This window comes from Coregonus clupeaformis, chromosome 21 (genome assembly GCF_020615455.1).
Source record: "Coregonus clupeaformis isolate EN_2021a chromosome 21, ASM2061545v1, whole genome shotgun sequence".
In the NCBI taxonomy this organism is placed as follows: Eukaryota; Metazoa; Chordata; class Actinopteri; order Salmoniformes; family Salmonidae; genus Coregonus; species Coregonus clupeaformis.
The window spans coordinates 32,825,487-32,852,470 of record NC_059212.1 but is presented as its reverse complement, the minus strand read 5'-3'; the positions used below and the strand labels follow the sequence as shown (position 1 = coordinate 32,852,470).

General features: G+C 43.5%; 4 protein-coding genes across 5 annotated transcripts; all 4 read right to left on the bottom strand.

Moving 5' to 3' along the window:
* Positions 1–207: 207 nt before the first annotated feature.
* On the bottom strand, positions 208–12,893 carry LOC121535297 (mucin-12). 2 transcript variants are annotated; one of them, XM_045205876.1, is made up of 17 exons: positions 12,820–12,893; positions 12,438–12,606; positions 11,638–11,691; positions 10,494–11,444; positions 9,929–10,387; positions 9,131–9,823; positions 8,502–8,999; positions 7,930–8,349; positions 7,493–7,786; positions 6,794–7,357; positions 4,835–4,981; positions 4,242–4,700; positions 3,649–4,107; positions 3,044–3,514; positions 2,355–2,882; positions 2,091–2,270; positions 208–959 (listed from the first exon to the last, which is right to left on the bottom strand). In XM_045205876.1, the coding sequence occupies exons 1-17, from the start codon at positions 12,877–12,879 to the stop codon at positions 232–234; spliced, it is 7,134 nt and encodes a 2,377-aa protein (XP_045061811.1). In that variant the 5' UTR covers positions 12,880–12,893; the 3' UTR covers positions 208–231. The 2 variants fall into 2 exon arrangements, with proteins under 2 accessions (XP_045061811.1, XP_045061812.1); XM_045205877.1 differs by having other exon boundaries at positions 6,794–7,327.
* A 284-nt stretch (positions 12,894–13,177) lies between these two features.
* Positions 13,178–15,771, bottom strand: LOC121534643. Its single transcript, XM_041841222.2, has 6 exons — positions 15,655–15,771; positions 15,194–15,354; positions 15,011–15,064; positions 14,497–14,904; positions 13,538–14,389; positions 13,178–13,260 (listed from the first exon to the last, which is right to left on the bottom strand). Exons 2-5 carry the CDS (start codon positions 15,336–15,338, stop codon positions 13,545–13,547), a joined length of 1,452 nt encoding a protein of 483 aa, XP_041697156.2. The 5' UTR covers positions 15,339–15,354; positions 15,655–15,771; the 3' UTR covers positions 13,178–13,260; positions 13,538–13,544.
* A 661-nt stretch (positions 15,772–16,432) lies between these two features.
* Positions 16,433–23,467, bottom strand: LOC121534642. Its single transcript, XM_041841221.2, has 10 exons — positions 23,385–23,467; positions 23,051–23,260; positions 22,858–22,911; positions 21,688–22,698; positions 21,214–21,552; positions 20,867–21,073; positions 19,921–20,667; positions 19,698–19,811; positions 16,678–17,367; positions 16,433–16,535 (listed from the first exon to the last, which is right to left on the bottom strand). The coding sequence occupies exons 2-10, from the start codon at positions 23,193–23,195 to the stop codon at positions 16,495–16,497; spliced, it is 3,348 nt and encodes a 1,115-aa protein (XP_041697155.1). The 5' UTR covers positions 23,196–23,260; positions 23,385–23,467; the 3' UTR covers positions 16,433–16,494.
* Positions 23,468–23,886: 419 nt separating this feature from the next.
* Positions 23,887–26,248, bottom strand: LOC121534641 (mucin-7-like). Its single transcript, XM_045206088.1, has 3 exons — positions 26,091–26,248; positions 25,057–25,878; positions 23,887–23,956 (listed from the first exon to the last, which is right to left on the bottom strand). The coding sequence occupies exons 2-3, from the start codon at positions 25,835–25,837 to the stop codon at positions 23,934–23,936; spliced, it is 804 nt and encodes a 267-aa protein (XP_045062023.1). The 5' UTR covers positions 25,838–25,878; positions 26,091–26,248; the 3' UTR covers positions 23,887–23,933.
* Positions 26,249–26,984: the final 736 nt, after the last annotated feature.

The following is a 26,984-nucleotide window of genomic DNA, read 5'->3' as shown; positions in this document are numbered from 1 at the left end:
GTGGAATCAACGTTGTTTCCACGTCATTTCATTGACCAACATGGAATAGACGTTGAATTGACGTCTGTGCCCAGTGGGATGGTTGAAGTTAATGTTGAGCTTGTGAATTTCCTTACTTTTTCAGCTTCAGACTAGCTTAAATTCTCACTTAAAACATGTTTATTAAATGAAAAGAGAAAGTTTTAAATGATATGCACACATGTTTATTGATACTCAGTAGACAACAGTCCCCTACCAATTAAATGGGGCACTAGTTGGCCACCTCCCGGCTCCCTCCTGGTCCTCTTCCTCTGTGGGTTCGGAGGTGACGATGCGTATGAGAGCGGGGGTGTAAACAGTGTTTCCTTCATCACTGATGACCTGCAGGAACTGGGCCTGGCCGTCCCGACCGGAACCTCCGCTCACCATCTCCATTGGAACGGAGAAGGACAGGTACCCCGGGGGGTCGTCCGCCCTGACCACAGCAGATCTCGACCTGGAAAACATTGCGGTCGGAACACTACGAGCACTCTGGCCCAGGGACACCTGGTTGCCATCGAGGAACAGGAAGTAGTTGGGGATGCTGATCTCCTGGTTGAGGATGGTCGGAGGCTGGGGTGGAGGGCGGAGGATTGAGGTCTGTGACCTGGGTGTGAAGGCCCTTCTTGGGCACATTGGGAATGGTGGTGGCTGGGGTTGTTGTCTGGGTCGGCCACACCAGGACTGGGGGTCAGACTGCTGAGGGGAGGGGGACCTCTCTGCCAGTAACACATGTCCAGACCCAAAGTTGCAAATGAAAGCACTGCCATTGAACGGAGGCTGGGAGATAGCGTTAGTGGATAGTGTGCCCTCCTCGGTCTCATTGGCCAAGTGGTATAGTGTCCAGACCTGATTGGTGAAATTCTCGAGGGCAGGCTGCGCATCAGGAGTGACACGTCCTGCTCCAATAGGAATGCTATGCGAGGGCGGGCCATGATAATCTAAAATGACAATAGAATGCAACATAAAAGTTGAAAATGTAAAATTCCACACATACAATGCATTCAGAAAGTATTCATACCCCTTGACTTATTCCAAATGTTGTTGTGTTACAGCCTGAATTCAAAATGGATTCAATTTTTTTAAAATCACCCATCTACACACAATACCCCATAATGACAAAGTGAAAACATGTTTTTAGACATTTTTGCAAATTTATTGAAAATCAAAAACAGAAATATCTCATTTACGTAAGTATTTACAACCCTGAGTCAATACATGTTATAATCACTTTTGGCAGCAATTACAGTTGAATCTTGAGAGCTTTGCACGCCTGGATTGTACAATATTTGCACATTATTTTAAATATTCTTCCAGTTCTGTGTCAAGTTGGTTGTTGATCATTGCTAGACAGCCATTTTCAAGTCTTGCCATAGATTTTCAAGCCGATTTAAGTCAAAACTGTAACTAGGACACTCAGGAACATTCAATGTCATCTTGGTAAGCAACTCCTGTGTATATTTGGCCTTGTGCTTTAGGTAATAGTCCTGCTGAAAGGTACATTTGTCTCCCAGTGTCTGTTGGAAAGAAGACTGAACCAGGTTTTCCTCTAGGATTTTGCCTGCGCTTAGCTCTATTCTGTTTCTTTTTATCCTAAAAAAAAACTCCCTAGTCCTTGCCGATGACAAGCATACCCATAACATGATGCAGCCACCACCATGCTTGAAAATATGAAGAGTGGTACTCAGTGATGTGTTGGGTTGAATTTGACTTGTTAAGCACATTATTACTCCTGAACTTATTTAGGCTTGACATAACAAAGGGGTTGAATACTTATTGACTCAAGACATATTAGCTTTTCATTTTTAATTGATTTGTAAAAATGTGTAAAACCATAATTCCACTTTGACATTATGGGGTATTGTGTGTAGGCCAGTGACAAAAAAATCTGAATTTAATCTATTTTAAATTCAAGCTGTAACACAACAAAATGTGGAAAAAGTCAAGGGTTTGAATACTTTCTGAAGGCATTGGAGGGGAAAATCCCTAAATGTCTTCAAAACACACATATTAAAAAAATATGATTGAACAATTATTAAAGTTGAATTCTTGTATTCTGAGGGGAAATGTACCTGGTCCAGTCTGCACACTCTGTGACCGTGTGTTTTGAGGCCCAACCACATTGGCTCGAGAAAGTCCAAGAGAGATTCCATGTCGCAGGGTCCCCTGCTGCACTTCTGTAGGGTGGGCAGTCACCTCTTCATGAAGGCGGATTGAAGTTCCTGAAACTTGTGTACTGTTGTTCAATAATCCTATGAGATTAGGAAGATAAATCTTTAGAAAATAGTTGGTTTTCGTTGATAATATTTCAGTAATGTATTAATCTTGATACTTACCTGATGCAAAATATGTTTGCGTTTCAGCTGTTCTCCTTGCACTCTCCTTTCTACTGGGTATCCTGACCGTATCATGAGCTGTTTCCATTGCTGCAGTGTGAGAGGAAGCTTGTGCAGTGATGTCACTCACTGATGTTTTCACCTGGTCAGACTCCATGTCCAAGACCTCAAGACAAAGTCCTTCAGCAATGGATGGTCTGTACAAAACTGCCACATCAGAAAGGACTCTTGTCCTAGATGTTGCCAAAGGAGCTCTGAAAGACACTCGTGGAGTTGTGTGACTCTCTGTTGCGTCTGCTGTTCTCTCCACACTCTCTTCTCTGTGTACTGCTTCAATTGTTGCTTTTCCAGAGGAAGCACTTTCTAACAAACTACTTCTTGAAGATCTTCTTGAAACTGCAGGTGAAATTCTACCAACAGAAGCAGTTAGAGACACCAGTAGCTCCTCCATTGATGCTACAGATGGAATCCCGGGCAGACTGAATTGTGGTGCAATGTCTGTACCAGGCAGAGATTCACCAACTTGAGCTGTGGATGAATATACAAATAAATAAATATGTAATTTAGCAGACGCTTTTATCCAAAGAGACTTACAGTCATGCATGCATACATTTGAACTAAGTCACATACTGTGAACATTTCAACCAAACAATTAATAGCTTATTTGTAGATAATTCTACAAATTGTACCTGATGGAAGACATGTTTGTGGAGAGAATCTTGGAGAAACTCTTGCAGAAGTTATAGGAGAAACTCTGGGAGATGTGTGCCTCTCTGGTGTCTCTGCTGTTCTCCCCACACTCTCCTGTCTACTTGGTATCCTGACTGAGGACACTCTGTGAGCTGCATCAACTAGTTCTGGATCAGAGAAAGCTCTTCCTGATAAATCACTTTTAAAATATCGTATGACTGTTTCAGAAGGAGCTCTTTCTGAAGATCTTCTTGAAACTGCTGGTGAAACACTACCAAAATAATCAGATGCAGACACCAGTAGCTCCTCCATTGATGGTGCAGAGGGAATCCTTGCCAGACTGGATTGTGAAGAAACTCTTTGAGAAACTCTGGGAAATGTGTGTCTGTCCATTGATGGTGCAGAGTGAATCCTAGGCAGACTGGATTGTGGAGAAATGTCTGTACCAGACAGAGATTCACCAACATGAGCTGTGGATGCAGATACAAAATTAGGCACATACTGTAAAAATGGTACCTTACAAGTTTTACCATTATTTTCCTCAAAATGTCTTATTAGTAGCTTATTAGTAGAGCATTCCTCAGAATATGGATGACAATTGTACCCGATACAAAAGAGGTTTGTGGAGTAGCTCTTGGAGAAGCTCTTGGTGATACTCTGGGAGATGTGTGTCTCTCTGGTGTCTCTGCTGTTCTCCCCACACTCTCCTGTCTACTTGGTATCCTGACTGAGGACACTCTGTGAGCTGCATCAACTAGTTCTGGATCAGAGAAAGCTCTTCCTGATAAATCACTTTTAAAATATCGTATGACTGTTTCAGAAGGAGCTCTTTCTGAAGATCTTCTTGAAACTGCTGGTGAAACACTACCAAAATAATCAGATGCAGACACCAGTAGCTCCTCCATTGATGGTGCAGAGGGAATCATTGCCAGACTGGATTGTGAAGAAACTCTTTGAGAAACTCTGGGAAATGTGTGTCTGTCCATTGATGGTGCAGAGTGAATCCTAGGCAGACTGGATTGTGGAGAAATGTCTGTACCAGACAGAGATTCACCAACATGAGCTGTGGATGCAGATACAAAATTAGGCACATACTGTAAAAATGGTACCTTACAAGTTTTACCATTATTTTCCTCAAAATGTTTTATTAGTAGCTTATTAGTAGAGCATTCCTCAGAATATGGATGACAATTGTACCCGATACAAGAGAGGTTTGTGGAGTAGCTCTTGGAGAAGCTCTTGGTGATACTCTGGGAGATGTGTGTCTCTCTGGTGTCTCTGCTGTTCTCCCCACACTCTCCTGTCTACTTGGTATCCTGACTGAGGACACTCTGTGAGCTGCATCAACTAGTTCTGGATCAGAGAAAGCTCTTCCTGATAAATCACTTTTAAAATATCGTATGACTGTTTCAGAAGGAGCTCTTTCTGAAGATCTTCTTGAAACTGCTGGTGAAACACTACCAAAATAATCAGATGCAGACACCAGTAGCTCCTCCATTGATGGTGCAGAGGGAATCCTTGCCAGACTGGATTGTGAAGAAACTCTTTGAGAAACTCTGGGAAATGTGTGTCTGTCCATTGATGGTGCAGAGTGAATCCTAGGCAGACTGGATTGTGGAGAAATGTCTGTACCAGACAGAGATTCACCAACATGAGCTGTGGATGCAGATACAAAATTAGGCACATACTGTAAAAATGGTACCTTACAAGTTTTACCATTATTTTCCTCAAAATGTCTTATTAGTAGCTTATTAGTAGAGCATTCCTCAGAATATGGATGACAATTGTACCCGATACAAGAGAGGTTTGTGGAGTAGCTCTTGGAGAAGCTCTTGGTGATACTCTGGGAGATGTGTGTCTCTCTGGTGTCTCTGCTGTTCTCCCCACACCCTCTCCTCTACTGGGTATCCTGACTGAGGAGGCCGAACCCTGATTCTCTAAAATGACAATATAATGCAACATCAAAGTTGAAACTTTCCATTTTCAAACATACAGTTGAAGTCGGAAGTTTACATACACTTAGGTTGGAGTCATTAAAACTCGTTTTTCAACCACTCCACAAATTTCTTGTTAACAAACTATAGTTTTGGCAAGTCGGTTAGGACATCTACTTTGTGCATGACACAAGTCATTTTTCCAACAATTGTTTACAGACAGATTATTTCACTTATAATTCACTGTATCAGAATTCCAGTGGGTGAGAAGTTTACATACACTAAGTTGACTGTGCCTTTAAACAGCTTGGAAAATTCCAGAAAATGATGTCATGGCTTTAGAAGCTTCTGATAGGCTAATTGACATCATTTGAGTCAATTGGAGGTGTACCTGTGGATGTATTTCAAGGCCTACCTTCAAACTCAGTGCCTCTTTGCTTGACATCATGGGAAAATCAAAAGAAATCAGTCAAGTCCACAGAAAAATAATTGTAGACCTCCACAAGTCTGGTTCATCCTTGGGAGCAATTTCCAAACGCCTGACGGTACCACGTTCATCTGTACAAACAATAGTACGCCAGTAAAAACACCATGGGACCATGCAGCCAACATACCGCTTAGGAAGGAGACGCCTTCTCTCTCCTAGAGATGAACGTACTTTGGTGCGAAAAGTGCAAATCAATCCCAGAACAACAGCAAAGGACCTTGTGAAGATGCTGGAGGAAACAGGTACAAAAGTATCTATATCCACAGTAAACGAGTCCTATATCGACATTACCTGAAAGGCCGCTCAGCAAGGAAGAAGCCACTGCTCCAAAATTGCCATAAAAAAGCCAGACTACGGTTTGCAACTGCACATGGGGACAAAGATCGTACTTTTTGGAGAAATGTCCTCTGGTCTGATGAACAAAAATAGAACTGTTTGGCCATAATGACTATCGTTATGTTTGGAGGAAAAGGGGGGCTGCTTGCAAGCCGACGAACACCATCCCAACCGTGAAGCACGGGGGTGGCAGCATCATGCTGTGGGGGTGCTTTGCTGCAGGAGGGACTGGTGCACTTCACAAAATAGATGGCATCATGAGGAAGGAAAATTATGTGGATATATTGAAGCAACATCTCAAGACATCAGTCAGGAAGTTAAAGCTTGGTCGCAAATGGGTCTTCCAAATGGACAATGACCCCAAGCATACTTCCAAAGTTGTGGCAAAATGGCTTAAGGACAACAAAGTCAAGGTATTGGAGTGGCCATCACAAAGCCCTGACCTCAATCCTATAGAACATTTGTGGGCAGAACTGAAAAAGCGTGTGCGAGCAAGGATGCCTACAAACCTGACTCAGTTACACCAGCTCTGTCAGGAGGAATGGGCCAAAATTCACCCAACTTATTGTGGGAAGCTTGTGGAAGGCTACCAGAAACGTTTGACCCAAGTTAAACAATTTAAAGGCAATGCTACCAAATACTAATTGAGTGTATGTACACTTCTGACCCACTGGGAATGTGATGAAAGAAATAAAAGCTGAAATAAATCATTCTCTCTACTATTATTCTGACATTTCACATTCTTAAAATAAAGTAGTGATCCTAACTGACCTAAGACAGGGAATTTTTACTAGGATTAAATGTCAGGAATTGTGAAAAACTGATTTTAAATGTATTTGGCTAAGGTGTATGTAAACTTCCGACTTCAACTGTATATTGAAAGAAAATGAATATATAAAAATGTATTTAACACAATAAAACAAGAAATTGGCACAATGTAAAATCTATTCAATTATTAAAGCTGAATTCCTGTATTCTAAGGGAATATTTACCTGGTATTGTAGTCGGCATAATCTGTGACACATCTTTGAAACACACTGGCCCAACCACATTGGCTGCAGAAATTCCGAGAGACATTCCTAGAGAAACTCCACTCCTGGCTGTTGAAACTCTACCAACAGCAGCAGATGGAGTCACCAGTGGCTCCTCCATTGATGGTGCAGATGGAATCCTGGCCAGACTGGATTGTGGAGAAACTCTGGGAGAAATTCTGGGAGACATTCTAGGAGAAATTCTGGGAGATGTGTGTCTCTCTGGTGTCTCTGCTGTTCTCCCCACACTCTCCTCTCTACTGGGTATCCTGACTGAGGACACTCGCGGTGCTGCATCGACTACTTCTGTTTTAGAGAGAGCTCTTCCTAATAAAACGCTTTCAGAATACCTTATGGCTGTTTCAGATGGAGGTCTTTCTGACAAACTACTTCTTAAAGACTGTGGAGAAACTTTTTGAGAAACTCTGGGAGATGTGTGTCTGTCCATTGATGGTGCAGAGGGAATCCTAGGGAGACTGGATTGTTGAGAAATGTCTGTACCAGAAAGAGATTCACCAACATGAGCTGTGGATGCAGATACAAAATCAGGCATGTAGTGTATACATTTTACCTTACAAGTGTTGCTCCTTTTTACCTAAATAAATCTGTATTAGTAGCTTATTATTAGAGCATTCTTTAGCGTATGGATGACAATTGTACCTGATACAAGAGAGGTTTGTAGAGAAACTATTGGAGAAGTTCTTGGAGATACTCTGGGAGATGTGTGTCTCCCTGGTGTCTCTGCTGTTCTCCCCACACCCTCCTCTCTACTGGGTATCCTGACTGAGGACACTCTTTCAGAACAGGCTGGTGACATTGCCCACTGAGAATACAATGGAGACGCCAGTAGCTCCTCCATTGACAGTGTTTTGTCTATCTGAGCTGGTTCTTTTGCACCAACACTGAGAGACACAGAGGGAACCCTGGCCAAACTCATAGATGCCAAGCCTGTAGCTGTTGGAGTAACATCAACATGGGTTGTGGAAAGACAGACCAGATTACAATATATGAGTATGCTGTGGTGTTTTACAATTAATTTCACCCCGACTACTAACATAACAACCTTATATTTCATTCAAGATATTTGAAAACTGTACCTGAGCTCAAGGATGTTTGTGGAGAAACTTTAGGAGGTACTCTGGAAGATGTGTGTCTGCCTACTGCTGTTTCAGAGGGAGCTTTTTCTGCCATGTCACTTTGTGAACATCTAGCAGACACTGCTGGTGAAATGCCTCCAACAGCAGCTGGAGACCCTGGTAGTTCTGCCATTGATGGTGGTTTATTCGTCTCATCCATATACGACACTCCTCTAGAAGCTGATTCTGCTGCTCTTTCACCAATAGAGGCAGAAATGCCATCCCCAGCAGCAGTTGGAGGCACAATCTCCCCCATAGATGGTGTTGTATAAGTCTCCTCCATATTAAAGATTACTTCCAAAGAGACTGACTCAGCTGGACCATCACTCAGAGACACAGAGGGAGCTCTGGCCAAACTGGAATTAGATGACAAGCCTGTAGCTGTTGGAGTAACGTCAGCATGAGTTGAGGAAATTCCGATTATTTTTTTGAGTATGTTGTGATGCTACCCTGACATTTTCTTAAACATTTTACCCGAATTAGTGACATGGACCTTATTAGTAGTATATCACAGAGTTGGATGACTACTGTACCTGACACTGAAAACGTCTGTGCAGAAACTCTGGGAGATGTGTGTCTCTCTGGTGTCTCTGCTGTTCTCTCCACACTCTCCTCTCTACTGGGTATCCTGACTAAGGACACGCTCTGTGCCGCATCAACTAGTTCTGTTTCAGAGAAAGCTCTTCCTGATAAACCACTTTCCGAATATCTTACCCCCTCCACTGCTTTTTCTGAGGGAGCTCTTTTTGACAAACTACCTCTTGAAGATCTTGCAGACACTGCTGGTGAAATCCCATCAACAGAAGCAGTTGGTAAAACCAGTAGCTCATCCATTGATGGTGCAGAGTGGATCACTCTGGGCGCTGACTCCATTACTGCTGTTTCAGAGGAAGCTCTTTCTGGTAAGTCACTAGCAGGACATCTTGCAGACACTGCTGGTGACACACCTTCACTGATATATCCAGAGGGAATCCTGGCCAGGCTGGATTGAGGTGACAACTTTGTAGCATTCAGCAATCCATCAGAATAAGCTGTGGAGAGAGACACAATAAAACAAACATAAATAAAGTAGGGGACTGTTCCATTTATATCATTATCATAAAGTATCATGGGCTTGTACTGTACACAGTAAGTACACCTTTAGATAAGAAGTGACTCATACCTGACACAAATGATGTTTGTGCAGATACTTTTGGAGATGTGTGTCTCTCTGGTGCCTCTGCTCCCACTACTGCTGTTTCAGAGGGAGCTCTTTCTGATACATCATTGGCAGACACTGCTGGTGAAACCTCACCCACAAAGGCAAATGCAGTTGGTGACTCTGATAGCTCCTTCATTGATGATACTGCTGCTCCCAAAACTGCTGTTTCAAAGGGAACTCTTTCTGATACATTACTGGCATAATACCTTGCAGACACTGCTGGTGTAATCTCCCTAACAGAGATTGCTTCTCCCTCCCCTGCTGTTTCAGAGGGAGCTCTTTCAGTGATGTCACCTTCTGAGCATCTTGCTGAGGCAGTAGAGAATTCCTCCACAGCTGAAGGCGAGTGAGAGAGATCCTTATAAAAGAGAGTGTTTAGAGACTGAGAAACAACCACAGGGTTGGATGAGGCCATTTCAGATATCTCCATCCCTGAGCATTGTAATTTCTGGTTCACAATCTCGAAAGCCTTGAGGGCTACTTTATCCACGATGGATGCTGATGTCTGCAGAAGCTCCTCCCAGGCCAGGTCTATGCTGGGTGAAGTAAGAGGAGAGATGTTTTCTGAGTGGGCCAATTTGACTGCTTTCTTCACTGTAGCAGAGTGAGTGGTGATTACACACCAGTCCTCTTCTTCAAACATCACTGGAGAGCCTATAAAACACAGACATTACTTTTCAACTCAACAGAGGATACAGAAAAGCTATAATGATTTTGTTGACTATTTTCCTCTTTAGAACTGTGATATAGAGACATTACCTGACACAAAAGATGCTTGTGGAGATACTCTGGGAGATGTGCGTCTCTCTGGTGTCTCTGCTGTTCTGCACACACTCTCCTTTCTACTGGGTATCCTGACTGAGGACACTCTGTGTGCTGCATCAACTAGTTCTGGATCAGAGAAAGCTCTTCCTGATAAACCACTTTTGGAATATATTGCAGACGCTACTGGTGAGATTCTACTAACTGAAGCAGTTGAAGACACCAGTAGGTCCTCTGTTGATGGTAATGTGTAAGTCTCCTCCACATTAGAGAAGACTTCTTTAGAGGCTGGTTCTGCTGCTCTCTCACCAGTAGAGACAGAGGAAACCCTGGCCAGACTGGATTTAGGTGAAATAGTTGCTGCTGCCTCTCTCTCACCACAAGGTGCAGAGGAAACCCTGGCAAGGCTGGAGGTGGATGACTTGTATGTAGCCTTCAGATATTCATCAGAATGAGCTGTGAGGATAGACAGGATGCAATTGCAAAGAATTGAAACATTACTGTGCATCTTGTCATATCTTGTCCATACATATACATTTTTGAGTATAGATGAATATTATACCTGACAGAAGAGATATCTGTGGAGATGTGTATCTATTTAGTGTCTCTGCTGTTCTCCCCGCACTCTCCTCTCTACTGGGTATCCTGACTGAGGACACTCTCCGTGCTGTGCCGACTCCCACTATCTCTGAGGAAGATACTTTCTCTGTGAGTCCAAAGGCAGATCTTATCTGATCAGTGTCTGCCTGCTGCAAAGCTGCAGCTGAAGCCACCTTCTCAATGGACGGCGAGCCAGGCACCACATTCTCCAGTAAGAATTCTCTGCTGCTCAATGATATCACCTGATCCACTGTTTCCTCAGCTGCTAGAGAGGTATTACTCAAGGCAGACGGCGTGCGAGGCAGGTTCTCCACTGAGGGCACTTGGTGGAACACCACCACATCTTCAGACGTCACCTCTGTTGTGTCATTCACCCCAATCTTATCCACCTCACCAACTGAAGGAATCTTGGTCAAACTACCTCGGGGAGATACACCTGAATATGGACGACTGTCGCTTCGGAAGACAGTTGCCTCCTGAAGGTTCTCAGAGTGGATGATGATGATGTCATCAGTTGGAGCACTGGCAGTGCTGATCAAGACTTGAGAGTGGTTGGCCTCCAGTAGACTGTCCAATGATGGAGCTCTCTGGAACACGACTGACTGCACCGCAGAGCCTGGCCGGGCCTGGGCCTCCTCTTCCACAGCTGGGCTGGGTTGACCTCCAAGGTGGGCTGGGCTGGACTGAGGTCCATCTCCAGGGTGGGTTCTATGGTGGGTTTCTCCAGGGGGACTGCTCAGAGACTGAGCCTGCTTATCTGGCCCACCCATGGGCTCGCTGGAGGGGACCTTGAACTCCTTGGCTGACCTTGGATTGGTCCTCTGGCTGACTGACAGGGTCTCCTCAGCCAGGCAGCAGTCTATGGCAGCTTGTGGCACTGGGCATACTAGCCAGTCTTTGACGTAATTTGCCTCTATTGAAAGAATAATAATTCCGGAAATTGTGAGCCATGTGTGTGAAACATTCAACTGTATTTATTTTAAAGCATTTTAAATGGCGGGTTGATTTTAAACATTGTGTTTTAATGAAATTGTTAAATGCAGTGAATGTGCAGTGATAGTGCGCAATGTTATCTTTAGCAGTATGATTGACTGAATATTCCTTACCCCGCATCTCCTGGTACAGATGTGTAACATCCTTGGTATCCATCAAAGGATTACCTGAAGCAAAATAAAATACAGTTAATTGCCTGTTCCACTTTAAAGAGATAGCCTTTAAAATGCTTAGCCTACATGAATTCAAAATGTAGCTAGAATCCGCCGTTGAAACAATAACAAAGTGTATACCCCGCCTCTGTTTTGGTAAAAGGCTGAAGGATGGACCTGGAAAAATGTAACCACTCTCAAAAATTCATAGACAGAGCTATGGATGCAAGGTTTGACCATCCATGATATTAAAATGATCGTTTTAACCATGTTTTGAGGCTATACAGTGTTTGTTTACATTTACACTGTTTACAAACATTGGAGTTTCCCTGTAGCTCAGTTGGTAGAGCATGGCGCTTGCAACGCCAGGGTTGTGGGTTCGTTTCCCACGGGGGGGCAGTATGAAAATGTATGCACTCACTAACTGTAAGTCGCTCTGGATAAGAGCGTCTGCTAAATGACTAAAATGTAAAATGAGTAAAACAAGCTTATATTTTGGGTTCTGATGGGGTACAACAGTTGAACTAAGCTCATGAGGCATTTATATTCTTCAAGAATCAATGGGTAGGCCTATATATCATTAATTTATAAGTCCCAAAATGGATGTAGCAACTAAGGATTCTAGCTTTGAATGTTATTAGGGTCTACTAAAAAAGGGTTAAACTACTTCAAATAATTCGTGTGTTTGTAAACATAGACTACTTTTAGGTGTTTCGCAAACACTGTTTATGACTGCATCTACATCAGTCCACACCACTCACGTTCTCTGAATTCCAGCAGCTCAACGCAATAGTCAGCAATAAATTCCGGTATCTGCCTTGGTCCCTCAATAAATATGGCTCTGCAAAGACATTCTAGCCAACTCTTCAGCCCGTATGGGATGATGATCGTCAACGGGGGCTTGAAGTGAGGCGTGCTCCTGGAAGCCATCTGGAAAAATGTCGTTGATGGTTTAGCTGCAGTGGTTGTTTACCTGATAATCAGACATGATATCCTGCTCAGCCTACTGTACGCTGGCTGTACAATCAAATGGCTGCAGCCAATTGATTTGGTTATGCCTATTATCTAGCCTACACAGGTAGCTAGATATCAAGTCAGATTATTCGAAATTGATTCAGATAATTTAGATTAGTAAAAACATACCATTGCAGACAGGTGTAACTCCTCTTGAGCCACATCGAGGACTGATTGATTCAAATCCATGATCTAAAACTCCGCGGCTGCGTGACGTCACAATGGTAGTAACCTCATAAGAATGTATTGGCCAAATTGAAAAGGAATGCAAAATTTGCGTATTTTGTGCAGCCTAGATTTCAACAACATTATAATCAATTTCTGCAAAATGAAATATTCAAAATGCCACGACATATCAGCAGCAGCAAAACAAACAAAAAATGCCTACGTTTACGCATAATAAAGCACAGTCGTTCTCACTGGCACTATTTTAGCATAAAACACTCAACAATCTTTTATTTTCCGTTCTACAATAATGAGACTTAAAAACGAATCTGCAAACTACTTTATTGATTATAAAAATCGATGATAAAGTTGCAGGGCTTTGTGTTCAGTTCATGTCTGGGCATTCTGTAAAGAGAAAAATAACAGCAATTTAGCCACCTGAGAAATGTTTATTCTATACTAACTGATTAATAATATTATCTGTGTCCAAGACGAAAACGTTCTACTAGTTTAATTATACTACCAATTAACAAAAGCTTCAAGGCAAAATGTAATCAAACTGAAGACTTATCCTCTAATGAATATGCACCAAATATACTGTAGTCATGTTTTCTTAATTAATCAGATTAAATTAAATCAAATAATTTGCAGCTATCCATTCACAGAAGAACTGGTTCCATACCTGTTCCTTATTCGGATGGGAAAGGGCTATTCTGGTTCTGCGTGGTTAGTGGAACAACCCTCCTAGTTGGGGCGCTGCATGGTCGCTGTGCCGGGGCATCCCTTCTCTGCAGTCCAATGGGGCACGGCACAGGGGCATACAGGGACCTTAGTGCACCGGCAGGGACTGGTCCATGGTTGGCATCACCCCCACACTGTCCTCGATATCCTCCATGACAGGAGGCCTGGGCCGCGGGCTCTGGCCCACAGCTAGAGCTGTCACTCACGTTGCAGGAAGTGCAGCTGAGCCGTCTGGATGTGGGTAGGCACTCGCTCCTGCAGCCAGGCACACCTGTGGCAATCCTGGGTCTGTAGTAAAGGGAGCCAAAGTGATTGGTGAGGACAGGCACAGGGATGTACCGTGAGAAAGGGCTCTGTTCTCCATAGGGGCAGGAGGGCCCCATGGTTGGAGTCACTTGAATGCAGCTGGCAGAAGGGCTGAGGTGCTGGTGAGTGCACTGGGGCAATGGCAGTGGAGCGGCATGGTGACACTGGGGCAGCACTGGCTGACTGGGGGGACGATATACCACTCTGCCATATAGCTGGCATCTGCAGGACGGCTGGACATATTGGCCAGACATGAGGTCCAAATAATGATGAAGGCCTGGGAGGTAGGGTGGTGGTGGAGGGTATGGCGGGTAATTCTGAGGAAATCTGGGGTAGCAGGGTATCTCTGTGGGCATGGGGGCACAAGCACACACCCCCTCCTGGCTGATGGGTGTGTAATGCTGGGGAGCACAGGCATGTCCAGAAATACTGGCCTCGCTGCTGCTGGCCAATATCTCTGCTGAGCCAGGTTTGACTTGTGGAGCAACTGTGGGGAAAACAGTGGGAGGGAGAGGAACACATTAGATTACTAGTGCAAAGCAGATTTTATTTTACCATACATAGTTGGGCCTCAGAATCTGAGAGGACACATACCTTCACCAGTCTTGTTCTCAGTGGATTCCAGACCTGCTACTGCCTGGGAGGATGCCTGTACCACGTGTTGGGTGTTGTTGGCATTATTGTTGGTTGGTTGAACAGGGCTTGTTGATGTTGTGGGGTCAATGTTGCCAACCAGTGCCCCTAGCTCCATAGCTGCAGCCCCCAGGGTTTGGTTCACCTGCTGCTCCATGGCTGATGGAGCTGTAATATTGTTCACTTGTTCTCCACATGGGCTAGTGGTGGTTGAGTACTGTCTGTTGATCCGTCTCTCCCTACTGCCTAGTATTTGTAGGTCCTGAGAGGTGATCTCCAGGGCATTAAAAGTCACATCCTCCTTGGAGGTCACTTTGTATCCATACTTCAGCAGTTCCTCTTCATAGGCATTGCCACAGAGTCTCTCGGCTTCAGGGGGAAGATACATTTTTTGTGAGGGATGTGAGTGCAAAAGTATGTGTTTTGTATGCATCAACGACTATAGAAATACAGGGTGCATCATCACTGGACTTACCTCTATGTTTATGAAATTCTTTCACTAGCATGTTTGGTGAATAGGCTGGTATTTCTGCATGACAAAATAAAATGAAATCTTAATCAGATGTATTTCTGCAGAACTCTTAACACATGATAAAATGCACTGTACACTACAGAATCAATATTTTTGTCTCTGTGGGACCATGGTGAGCTAATATACCATCTCTGTATTTCCGCAGTTCCATACAGTAGTACATGGCAAATAGCCCAAAGTCAGTTGGCCTCTTCCTTAGGTATGCTCGACTGAAGCCTGCCAGAATGGCCATCAGGCCGTTTGGGATGAGGGGTTTCACGTGTTTAGACATGACCGTGTGTGGCGGACTGTAACAAGAAGAAACGCAAAGTAAATGCAACATCGCATTCATGTTATAATAATTACCCAGCAGCAACGGATTCGCCTAGGTACCAGTTTGTTTAGCTAACTTTCCACTCCTTGTACTCCGGGTCATATCATGACAAAGTTTAGCATATGACACGGATTGGCAAGGAGTGGATGATAGCTAGCTAAACAGACTGGTACTGTGGTACCCAGACTAACAATGGATCGCCCATGAGGCAGATTCATTCAACTGATCATGGCTCTGTAGCAAAATATAATAATCGAGATATATGAAAACTTACCTTGAATTTGCTAATTGTAAATTTGGCTGTCGATCTATGAGAGTAGGAGTAGTTTACAGGTTACTGGTCATAGCGGCTCATTTTGAGTTGTCTGAGTTGTTGACTTTCGTTGCTATCGCGGACCTACCAACGTTCTGAAGTCATAATGGTTGGAATGGAATGGCCTTTCGCTACATTAGAATTCATATGAGACAAGAAGCTCTCAAGTTCTCAAAAGTTAAAACTTATGAATGGATTTTTTTTGTTTGTAAAAAATGATAAAACATCATAAATCCATTAAATCATTAATCAAATAACCAGGTAATCAATTACCCTTATAAAATCAGTTATGAACCGTTGAGCCATTTTGTTTCAGTCGCGGGTGAAGCCAAACAAAAAGCACTGGCAGAAATTAGCACCAGACAGCCCCCCCAAAAATTATTCCAAGACTTCACACTACTAGCTAAATAGGCGCTGTCCCTGGTGCTGATTTTGCCTCAAGTAATATTACACCACCGCTTTTTCCCAAGGTTGTCAATGATTAATACTTAGATTTTTGACAAATGATCTAAACCTAGATTGGTAATTTAGGTTTATAACAAAATTATTTTGTATTTTACAGTCAAACTTGCAAATGTGTAGCAGAAAAAAGCCTTCTTGGGAAAAGTGTTACTTTCACAACTGAATAGAGGGGAAAACAAATCTGGAAATGTTTAATTTATGCAAATTTAAGTTGCCATGTTACTGTTTACAAATAAATACACCCAATTCATTGAAAAACAAACAAAAAAGTTCAGACTTCAGATGAATTGCATTTATTACAAGAGTTCAATGCAGACGGAAAAACTTAAATTTGATCCATCACTTCTCTTGCTCAACTTCATCATCCCCCACAGTCTGTCCTGTTTTGGAGGAAAATGTATACATAAAGTTAACATAATGACAAAATAACATACTACAATACTGTAATCAATGCACTCAACAAAATAGTATTCACGTAGATCTTCTTTTGCACGAGGACAGCATAGCATTACATTTTGCTACCTTTTATGCTGATTTTGAAAGACCATTCCATGTGGGCAGGTGAAGTTGTCGGGCGTGTGTCTGTCCTCTCCGCGACCTCATCTGCACCAGGTCTACATGGGTTGATAGACTGTATGAACGCAGGGGAATAGACCACGTCTCCATCGTCGCTTGTGACCTGCAGGAACTGCGGTCGACAGCCCCACTCTGCTCCGCAGAAACTGTCAATTGGCACAGAGAAGGACAGGAAGCCAGTACAGCGTCCCCTGTTGACCACACAACTCTCTTGATCTGCTGGCTTTCTCTCTTGGGAAGAGGCTATGTCCGAGGTTGCGGATGAACGTTCCACAAGGAGATAGTTGGGGATTTTGATTTGCTGAGTGTCGGGAGTGTCTAACTTATGGACAGTCTGCACAGTCTGGCCTGAATGTCCCTGTGTCGGTCCACTCGTGAGTTGACCTGAGTCTAGACCTGAATTGTGGGAGGTCCTCTTTGACAACAAGACATGCTCTGGATCAACACTTTCAATGTATGCACGGCCATTGAATGATGGTTGGGACAACACACTCAAAGACAAGTTGCCTGTCTCCTGAGCGAGATGATAAAGGGTCCAGACTTTGTTGATAGAGCTTTCCCGAGCAGGGTCCATATCTGGAGTTATGCGTCCTTCTCCAACGGGGACACCCTGGAAGTTCTGCTGCTCCTCCATTGCTGAAATAGGAAGACGGTATACAACACATGAATCATGGTGCTTCCAAAACAAACCCCACCACAGCAAGGTTGTGTTATGCTAAGAGTGTATGATAGAACAATCAAGAGAACATATTTTACATACTAGGTGCATTCGTAAATTCCCTCTGGCTATCTACTCCGATATCAGGGCACTTTCGTCTGAGTGTGCCAGAGCGCACGGGTGGGGGACTGCAGATGGCTATATTGGTCCGCTAATACAGGACTATTTGTGAGGGAAAAAAAGATATACTTTTTTTTATATATATATTTTTGGGGCCTCTAGAGTGGTGCTTAGGCACCACTACAGCCTTCGGTCCGATCCCAGGCTGTGTCACAGCCGGCCATGACCAGGAGCCCCATGGTGCAGCGCACAATTGGCCCAGCATCTTCCAGGTTAGGGGAGGGTTTGGCGGGGGGATTTCCTTGGCTCATCGTGCTCTAGTGACTCCTTGTGGCGGACAGGGTGCCTGCAAGCTGACTTCGTTTGTCAGTTGGAAGTGTTTCCTCCAACATATTGGTGCGGCTGGCTTCTGGGTTAAACGAGCAGTGTGTTAAGATGCAGCGCGGCTTGGCAGGTCATGTTTCGGAGGATGCATGACTCTCAACCTTCGCCTCTTCCAAGTCCATTGGGGAGTTGCGGCGATGAGATCGTAACTACCAATTGGATATCACGAAATTGTGGAGATAAAGGGGGTAAAAAAATAAATAATAATAATAGTATTAATATAGAGTACCAGTCAAAAGTTTGGACACACTTACTCATTCCAGGGTTTTTCTTTATTTGTACTATTTTCTACATTGTAGAATAATAGTGAAGACATCAAAACTATGAAATAACACATATGGATTCATGTAGTAACCAAATAAGTGTTAAACAAATCAAAATATATTTTATATTTGAGATTCTTCAAAGTAGCCACCCTTTGCCTTGATGACAGCTTTGCACACTCTTGGCATTCTCTCAACCAGCTTCATGAGGTAGTCATCTGGAATGCATTTCAATTAACAGGTGTGCCTTGTTAAAAGTTAATTTGTGGAATTTCTGAACGGATGATCTCCACATATGATCTCCACATATGTGGTTCCCACCGTGAAGCATGGAGGAGGAGGTGTGATAGTGTGGGGGTGCTTTGCTGGTGACACTGTTGGTGATTTATTTAGAATTCAAGACACACTTAACGTAGACCTAATAATCAATAGTGGAGCTTTGCATGCCCAGGGACCACAGAGCGCAGGCTGGATCTGCCATTTCAGAAGTGGTAACCTTTTTTTCTTGCACTTTGACAGGTACATATTTAGCCTATAGCCCTAATACAGTATTTACACTGAACATAAATATAAATGCAACATGCAACAATTTCAAAGACTTTACTGAGTTACAGTTCATATAAGGAAATCAGTCAATTGAAATAAATGCTTTGGTTGTACAAACCCACAGTTCCATCAGCTGTCCGGGTGGCTGGTGTCAGATGATGCTGTAGGTGAAGAAGCCGAATGTGGAGGTCCTGGGCTGGCGTGGTTACACACGGTCTGCGGTTGTGAGGCCAGTTGGACGTACTGCCAAATTCTCTAAAACGACGTTGGAGGCAGCTTATGGTAGAGAAATTAACATTCAATTCTCTGGCAACATCTCTGGTGGCCATTCGTGCAGTCAGCATGCCAATTGCACGCTCCCTCAAATGTAAACAGATTTGTGCACAAAATTGGAGATAAATAAGCTTTTTGTGCAATGGATTTTTTTTTTAGATATTTTATTTCAGCTCATGAAACATGGGACCAACACTTTACATGTTGCGTTTATATTTTTGTTCAGTGTATTTCAATTGACCGATTTCCATATATGAACTGTAACTCAGTAAAATCTTTGAAATTGTTGCATGTTGCGTTTATATTTTTGTTCAGTGTAGTTATTGTTATATTTATTGTCTTAACTCTGACACAACACAACTAACGTTATTATCACAACAGAACTAACTAACGTTAGCGAACTTGAATTAAATAAATATAAAATTACACTAATACTCTTACACTTATACTTGTTTACTTGACTTTTATACTCGATAAATTGACGCCTTCAAATAATTTACTCTCGCAAGCTTGTGACCAGCGTGCTGCAGTAGGGAAATAAAGCGGAAGTCGAATCCATCACTTCCGTTGTTTGGCTGTGCCCATAGCAACGTTAGAAAATGAGGTGGATAGAAAATATATGTTTCAAAGGTGTCAATATTAAAATAGCAATGATACCAGGAAATGTCATATAGTAAGTTTTTAGGGCAAGTAATCTGTTGTCTTATCAGATATATAATAACCTGTTAGGTTCAACATTCGTTTGATGTTGGGCTGTGGGGCTGTCTGGGACCGTTGCTTCATCATATTAGTGGCGTAGGACACTTCTCTCACTCTGGTAGCAGATTTAGACCCATCTGAAAAAGACAACATGCAGAAGCCATTAATGTATCACCTCAACATAGTTTACCATCCCCTCACCAAACAAAAAGTACTGTCCCTTGCAATGTGAACTGCGGGCCTTACCCAATCTGTTCTTTAGTGGGTCTGACTTGGCAAGTCTCTTGATCAGGTGGTTCCTCTCAGCGACAGCCATCTTGATCAGATTGGCAGGTTTGGTTCGGTTCTGCTGACGGCCCTCTGCAGTATGAATTGGCAAGAGGAACTGAGGTGTGGGGACTCTTGGGAAAGACTCCTCTGGTGTCTTGGTGGTTAGTTCCTCCTGGACAGACTCCTCCTCTGGTGTCTTGGTGGTTAGTTCCGCCTGGACAGACTCCTCCTCTGGTGTCTGGGTGGCTGATTCTTCCTGGACTATCTGTAGTGTCTCTGGCCCAGGACAGGGTGGAGCATTGGTAGTGTCTTCAGGCTGGGGTTTGGAAGTTACCTCTACAGTTGACGTTTCAACATTCTCTTCTGTTTCAACACTCTCTTTAGGATTTTCAAATGTTACTGCCTCTTCATGGGGTGGACAAGCCAATCCTGATATTGGTGCGTTCTCTACATGTTGAGAACTGACCAATTCTGTTATTGGTGCTTTCTCTACATGTTGAGGACCGACCAATTCTGTTATTGGTGCATTCACTACATGTTGAGGACTGACCAGTTCTGTTATTGGTGCATTTTCTACATGTTGAGGACTGACCAATTCGGTTAATTTGCTTGTCTCTATGTTGTCTGGATTGACCCATTCTGCTACTTCAGTAACATCCTCAGCAGGTGAAGGCCCCAATCCCAGTTCTTCTGCTGGATTCTGATGTTCCATGGCAGCAACGCCTTGTAGTGAGAAAGCATAACACATTTTAGGATTCTGTTGTTCCATGGCAGCACCTCCTTGTAGTGAGAAAACATAACATGTTTTAGGTATTATACACAGAAAAACTAGTGTCATGTATATGTACCCAACAATATCAGATTCTAATACAGAGAATAGAATAGATAACGAGCAGAGTAATTCTTCCATATCCAAAATTACCAGGCAGAGGAGAGGCTGAAACTTCAGTTTGTGTAGTTCTGTGGGCTGCTGGTCTCGTCTCAGTTTGTGTAGTTCTATGCAATGCTGAAACTTCAGTTTGTGTAGTTCTATGCAATGCTGAAACTTCAGTTTGTGTAGTTCTCTGTGACACTGGTCTCTCCTCAGTTTGTGTGGTTCCATGGGCCACGTTGTGATAGGAAATGCATGCTAATAACAATAGTATCAATTGTACGGCTTAAGCCATGGTTCATTCCTATATCTATAAACACACTATAATATGAACATAGACCCCCATCACCCCCATCAAATCCATCAATGTATGAGTTGATTAAAGTACAATATCTCACCAAACTTGAAATCTTCTGAATGCAGAGTTGAGGTCGTCAGTGATCTTTCAGATGTCTCCAGATTAGGCACCTGATCAATCATCACAGAAGATGCTTGTGGAGATACTCTGGGAGATGTGTGTCTTTCTGATGTCTCTGCTGTTTTCCCCACTGCTGATTCCGAAGGAGCTCTTTCTGACAAACTACTTCTTGAAGATCTTCTTGAAACTGCTGGTGAAATTCTACCAACAGAAGCAGATGGAGACACCAGTAGCTCCTCCATTGATGGTGCAGAGGGAATCCTAGGCAGACTGGATTGTGGAGAAATGTCTGTACCATACAGAGATTCACCAACATGAGCTGTGGATGCAGATACAAAATTAGGCACATACTGTATACATTTCACCTTAGAAGCTTTGCCAAGTTTTACCTAAAACATTTCTTATTAGTAGCTTATTAGTCGCTCATTCGTCAGAGTATGGATAACAGTTGTACCTGATACAAGAGAGGTTTGTGGAGAAACTCCTGGAGAAGCTCTTGGGGATACTCTGGGAGATGTGTGTCTCTCTGGTGTCTCTGCTGTTCTCCCCACACCCTCCTCTCTACTGGGTATCCTGACTGGGGACACTCTCTGTGCTGCATCAACTAGTTCTGTTTCAGATGGAGCTTTTGCAGTAATATCACTTCCCGAGTATTCAGGGGAAACAACTGAAGTTTGCTTTATAGGTGATGTTGACTGAGGCAGCTCTTTATAGGAAGGGGCCTTGTGAGGTATAATCACATCAGACATCTTGTCCACAGCCAGATCCTCAAAGCTGCTTGTTGAATTTCTCATCTGACCAGATGATTCTACCTCTGAGGCTGCTGAGAAAAAGACCTGAACAGATTGAGTGCCAGACATGTTCTCCTGCGAGGGAACTTTGTCACTGCTTGAGGATATATCCTCATCAGTCATAGTCTCCACAGCAGCAACATAGGGGAGTTCCCCCATGGACGGTGGGTGAGGCAGGTCCTCAAACAAGGGAACCTTATGAAACATGACCACACTAGACACTCCCTCTGGTTCCTCCCATTCCTCATCACTAGGGACAGGACTAGGAGCAGGGGTCAGGTCACATGTCGTAGGGGATCCGTTGGATGAAGGCAAGGCTTCGCTGTGGAAGATGAGCGTCTCAGGGAGACACTCGGAGTGAACAATAATCACATGCTCGGACGGAGTCCTGGAAGTGTGGATGAGCACAGTGTTCTCGACGTCGACCACGCCACTGACTGACGGATCTCTCTGGTACACTGCAGACTGGACCACTGAACTGCTGACCGTGTCATCCTCCATGGCCGGGTGGCCAGGCTCCTCACAGTGTACATGGATTGATGATGTATCAGATGCAGACAGACATGGTGCTGCGTCGTCTCGTTCCTCAGATATTTTGTGAGAGCATTCACTCAAAACAGATTCCGCCAGACCAGTGAAGGAGATGGTTCCCTGGTAGTCATCAGAGTGACCTCCTACCAAACACAACACAACCCCAGACTCACCAGAGAGATGGAGTTAGAAAACCCATCTCATTACATTCTCAATCTATTGCATCTTTTCAGTGGAAATATATTATGGAAAGGGTATACATTTTGATATTTTGGACTTGTGGAAGAAGGAAGGACTCTTACCCCTTAAATCTCTGAAGATGTATGAGAGCTCTTGAATATCAATATTTGGATGTTCTGCACAATAAACCACAACTAATGACATTCAACTGCACAGATATATGTTTATGTAGCTTAGAGTTCATATGAATATACTAAACATTGTTTGGGGAATTTGTTAATAAAGTGTGAATTTATTTTCCTATGAGCACTGCACCTTTCTTCAATTGGAGAAGCTGGCCGCAGTAAGATGCTATGAACGCCAGGACATTTGACGGCTCCTCCAGTAGAACCGCGCGACTGACCGCAACTAGCCAGCTCTTCAACCCCCAAGGTAGGATAAGCGTCGACGGGTGGTTCATTTTCGCAACCAGAGACACTTGTGTGAAAGTCAAGCCAATCGTGATGCACCTGCTATTGCTTATCTCTATTATGGTGAGATGAAGAAAATATTTCAGGTTTGATTCCATTCCATTACGCACACAGCCTAGATGCATTTAGGCTAGCGTAGGTCATAATATAGGCTTATAAATTACTCGTTTTACACTTACCTCATCACTGTGTTTACAGGACGGTTCTCAAAACATGGCAGACATGCCGTATTTAGTTGTTGGTTATATACATTCCGTTTGCGCATAAAACCATGTGCGTAAAAGTTGGCATTGACGTCGGTGTCACAATTGGGGGGGTTACATACAGTGCTTAGGCTACGTCATAATAATGCTTCATTTTACATACAGTAGGAAAAAATCGATATCTGATGGATGTGATAGGTTATAGGTTTCCATTGGCTTTATCAGCATTGTGATTGATATTCAATTAGATTCAAACACACATAACACACCCTGTTGTTTTGGTAAGATTTTCACCCTCTATCTATATCTATAAAACCCTCTGGATGTATTTACTTGTTCATCCAAATACTTTCTCTGACCCCTTATCGAATAGGCCTATACATTCTTCATATAATAGTTTGTTATTTCTTTGAAGATTTACAGTGTCAGTTAGTTGATACCTAAGTTATAATATACAGCAAGAAAAGCAACCGCTGTATCTTTGCAAGGAGTAGTTTTATTTGCAACTGAAGATCCACCAAAGGGTCAAGTAAAGTTGAGCTGTCTGCCTGTGAAAAGATCGAGAGTCATTACTGAATGCAGAGCCTCGTTTATCCAAAACATCAATCCATCTCATTAAAAGAGTGAATTACTGTATGATATCTAATTTACAAAGCAGTAAACAGACAATATACTGGTAGTTCATTAGAGTCAAAAGGGGGAGGGGCATTTCCCCCAGGGTAGCACTGCAGTGAAGGAGGAGGCTACTAACAGGAAAGCTTTGCTTTCTGGAAGTATTCATAGTGGTGCCCCAATAGAGGGGTATATCGTTTAAAAAAAATAAGTAGTTGAGGTAGTGTACCTCTGCAACATAGGCCTATCAGTGGTAGGGATGGTTGGGGTTCACAGTTGGCCGGGTGTACTCCACAGGAGCCCTCACCATCACAAACCATCACAAACACGGTGGCCCCATAACTGCAGGCACATGGATCTGGGGTCTGGCCACCACAGGTACACTGTAATGGGCTCCACTGAAATACTGATTCATCGGGGCATGGACTACAAGGTGTCAAACGTTTCACAGGGATGCTGGCCCATGTTGACTCCAATGCTTCCCACAGTTGTGTCAAGTTGGCTGGATGTCCTTTGGATGGTGGACCATTCTTGATACACACAGGAAACTGTTGAGCGTGAAAAACCCAGCAACGTTGCAGTTCTTGACATAAACTGGTGCGCCTGGCACCTACTACCATACCCTGTTCAAAGACACTTAAATAGTTTGTCCTACCCATTCATCCTCTGAATGGTACACATACACAATCCATGTCTCAATTGTCTCAAGGCTTACAAATCCTTCTTTAACCTTTCTCCTCCCTTCATCTACAATCATTAAAGTGGATTTAACAAGTGACATCAATAAGTGATCATAGCTTTCACCTGGATTCACCTGGTCAGACTATGTCATGGAAAGAGCAGGTGTTCTTAATTTTTTGTATACTCAGTTTATATAGTTAGTGTCTCTAATAAAGGGACAACAGAATAGATTATGTCAATGCTGGTAACACTGTATGGACCCTAGCTGGCAATACTTGTAAAACATCCAGTCTGCTAATATAGAATGAATATACAATATGTTTTTCACCAAGTTGACTGTTTCCCTTTTGAATACCTTGCTGCATCTGTGGTGTACCTCCTCCTTGCTGTACCATTCCCACAGGGACAGGGTTGACCACTGTGACCTTGACCCCAGGTGGAAGGCTGAAGGGTAACATCCCTACCACGTCTAGTCTGTGGCCTGCAAAGGGGGGGCTGGAGTATTGGGCTGGCTGGCTGACCTTCTGCAACACCACAATCCCTGCACTGGAGTTGTCCAGCTTTATCTTGATGGTACAGCGGCTGGTGCACCCTGACAAACTCTCAGGGATTGGAGGTAGGGACTCTGTCATTGGGGGAGGACTGGAGGCCTTGATGAGGGCCCCTGGAGTAGCAGGAGGAGGAGGAGCAGCAGCTGGATGTGAAACTACTTGTTGTGACCCACACCCAGGGATGGCATTAAAACGGACAGGGACAGAAGAAGGGATATCTCCTGGTTCTAACTGACCCGCCAGGCGAACCAGGGCACTCTGCCTGTTGCTGGGCAGAATTGTGAGTTCAGGATTCTCTGAACCTTGGCTGATCAGAATGCTCTTCATTTTCTCTGATATTATGTTTGGGGGAGATTTGACCATCACCTTTGGTTCTGAACCAGCTGTTGTCCCAGTTGGATTGGGTGGACTGTACGTTGGCTCAGTGGGGGTTGCAGGTCTGACTGTAGAGTTTAAATCCCCCTTCATTGGACTGGCAGTGGGCACTGATGTTGACAGTGTTGTTTGTTGTTGGTGGTGGTAACTGGCAGTGGGCACTGGCATGGAGAGTTTTGCTTGTTGTTGGTGGTGGCAACCGACAGGCATGGGCCATATGGTGGAGATTCCATTATTTGGCTCATCCACCACTACATAGCCAAAAGAAAATGTTACAGTGTAGCTATCACTTTCTAGCCTAACGTTTTGTTGTGCTTTTCTCTAAATACATATGCTCTAATTTATTCTCATTAGATGTGGATAATAAAATGTGTTGAGCTTCAAAGCAGGAAAACAAACAAATAGCTACATGTATAGCTAGCTACCTGTAGGCTAATTTAGCTTTTTAAAATGGATTCCTTACCCTATGCAACATATGGATCTATGTCGCAACAGCCTGGCGAACAGGTCATTTTGAGTTCTGACAAGTAACTGAGCAGATGTTAAAAGGTTCAAATTGCCTTAGGCTCAGTCACTCCAGACTCTGTTTATCTCAAGCACGACAGACTTGAAGGTTGTTATTTATTTTACCCACATTGACACCCATGGTATCTGTTACTAGGCAATGTGGATGTGACATTCTATGACTCCTTTTGCGAGTGTTCCAATGGTTCTAATCATAGATTGAGTGGATAACACTGTGTGCATATCAATGATACAGAGTGGTCTTAAACAACAACCCCAATACTGAAGCTTCACATAATCAGTCTTTTGTATCAATGTGGAAGTTTACCCTCCATCTACTGCATTTATATAGCGGCAATTACTTTTTGTTCTATATTTTTGTAGTGATTGATTGCGTGATTGTACAATATCAAAATTGAGGCAGATAAGAGAGATATCCAATCCAAAGTTAAATCTAGAATCGGCTTCCTATTTCGCAACAAAGCCTCCTTCACTCATGCTGCCAAACATGCCCTCGTAAAACTGACTATCCTACCGATCCTTGACTTCGGCGATGTCATTTACAAAATAGCCTCCAACACTCTACTCAGCAAATTGGATGTAGTCTATCACAGTGCCATCCGTTTTGTCTCCAAAGCCCCATACACTACCCACCACTGTGACCTGTACGCTCTTGTTGGCTGGTCCTCACTACATGTTCGTCGTCAAACCCACTGGCTCCAGGCCATCTATAAATCACTGCTAGGCAAATCCCCGCCTTATCTTAGCTCATTGGTCACCATAGCAGCACCCACCCGTAGTCTGCGCTCCAGCAGGTATATCTCTCTGGTCATTCCCAAAGCCAACACCTCCT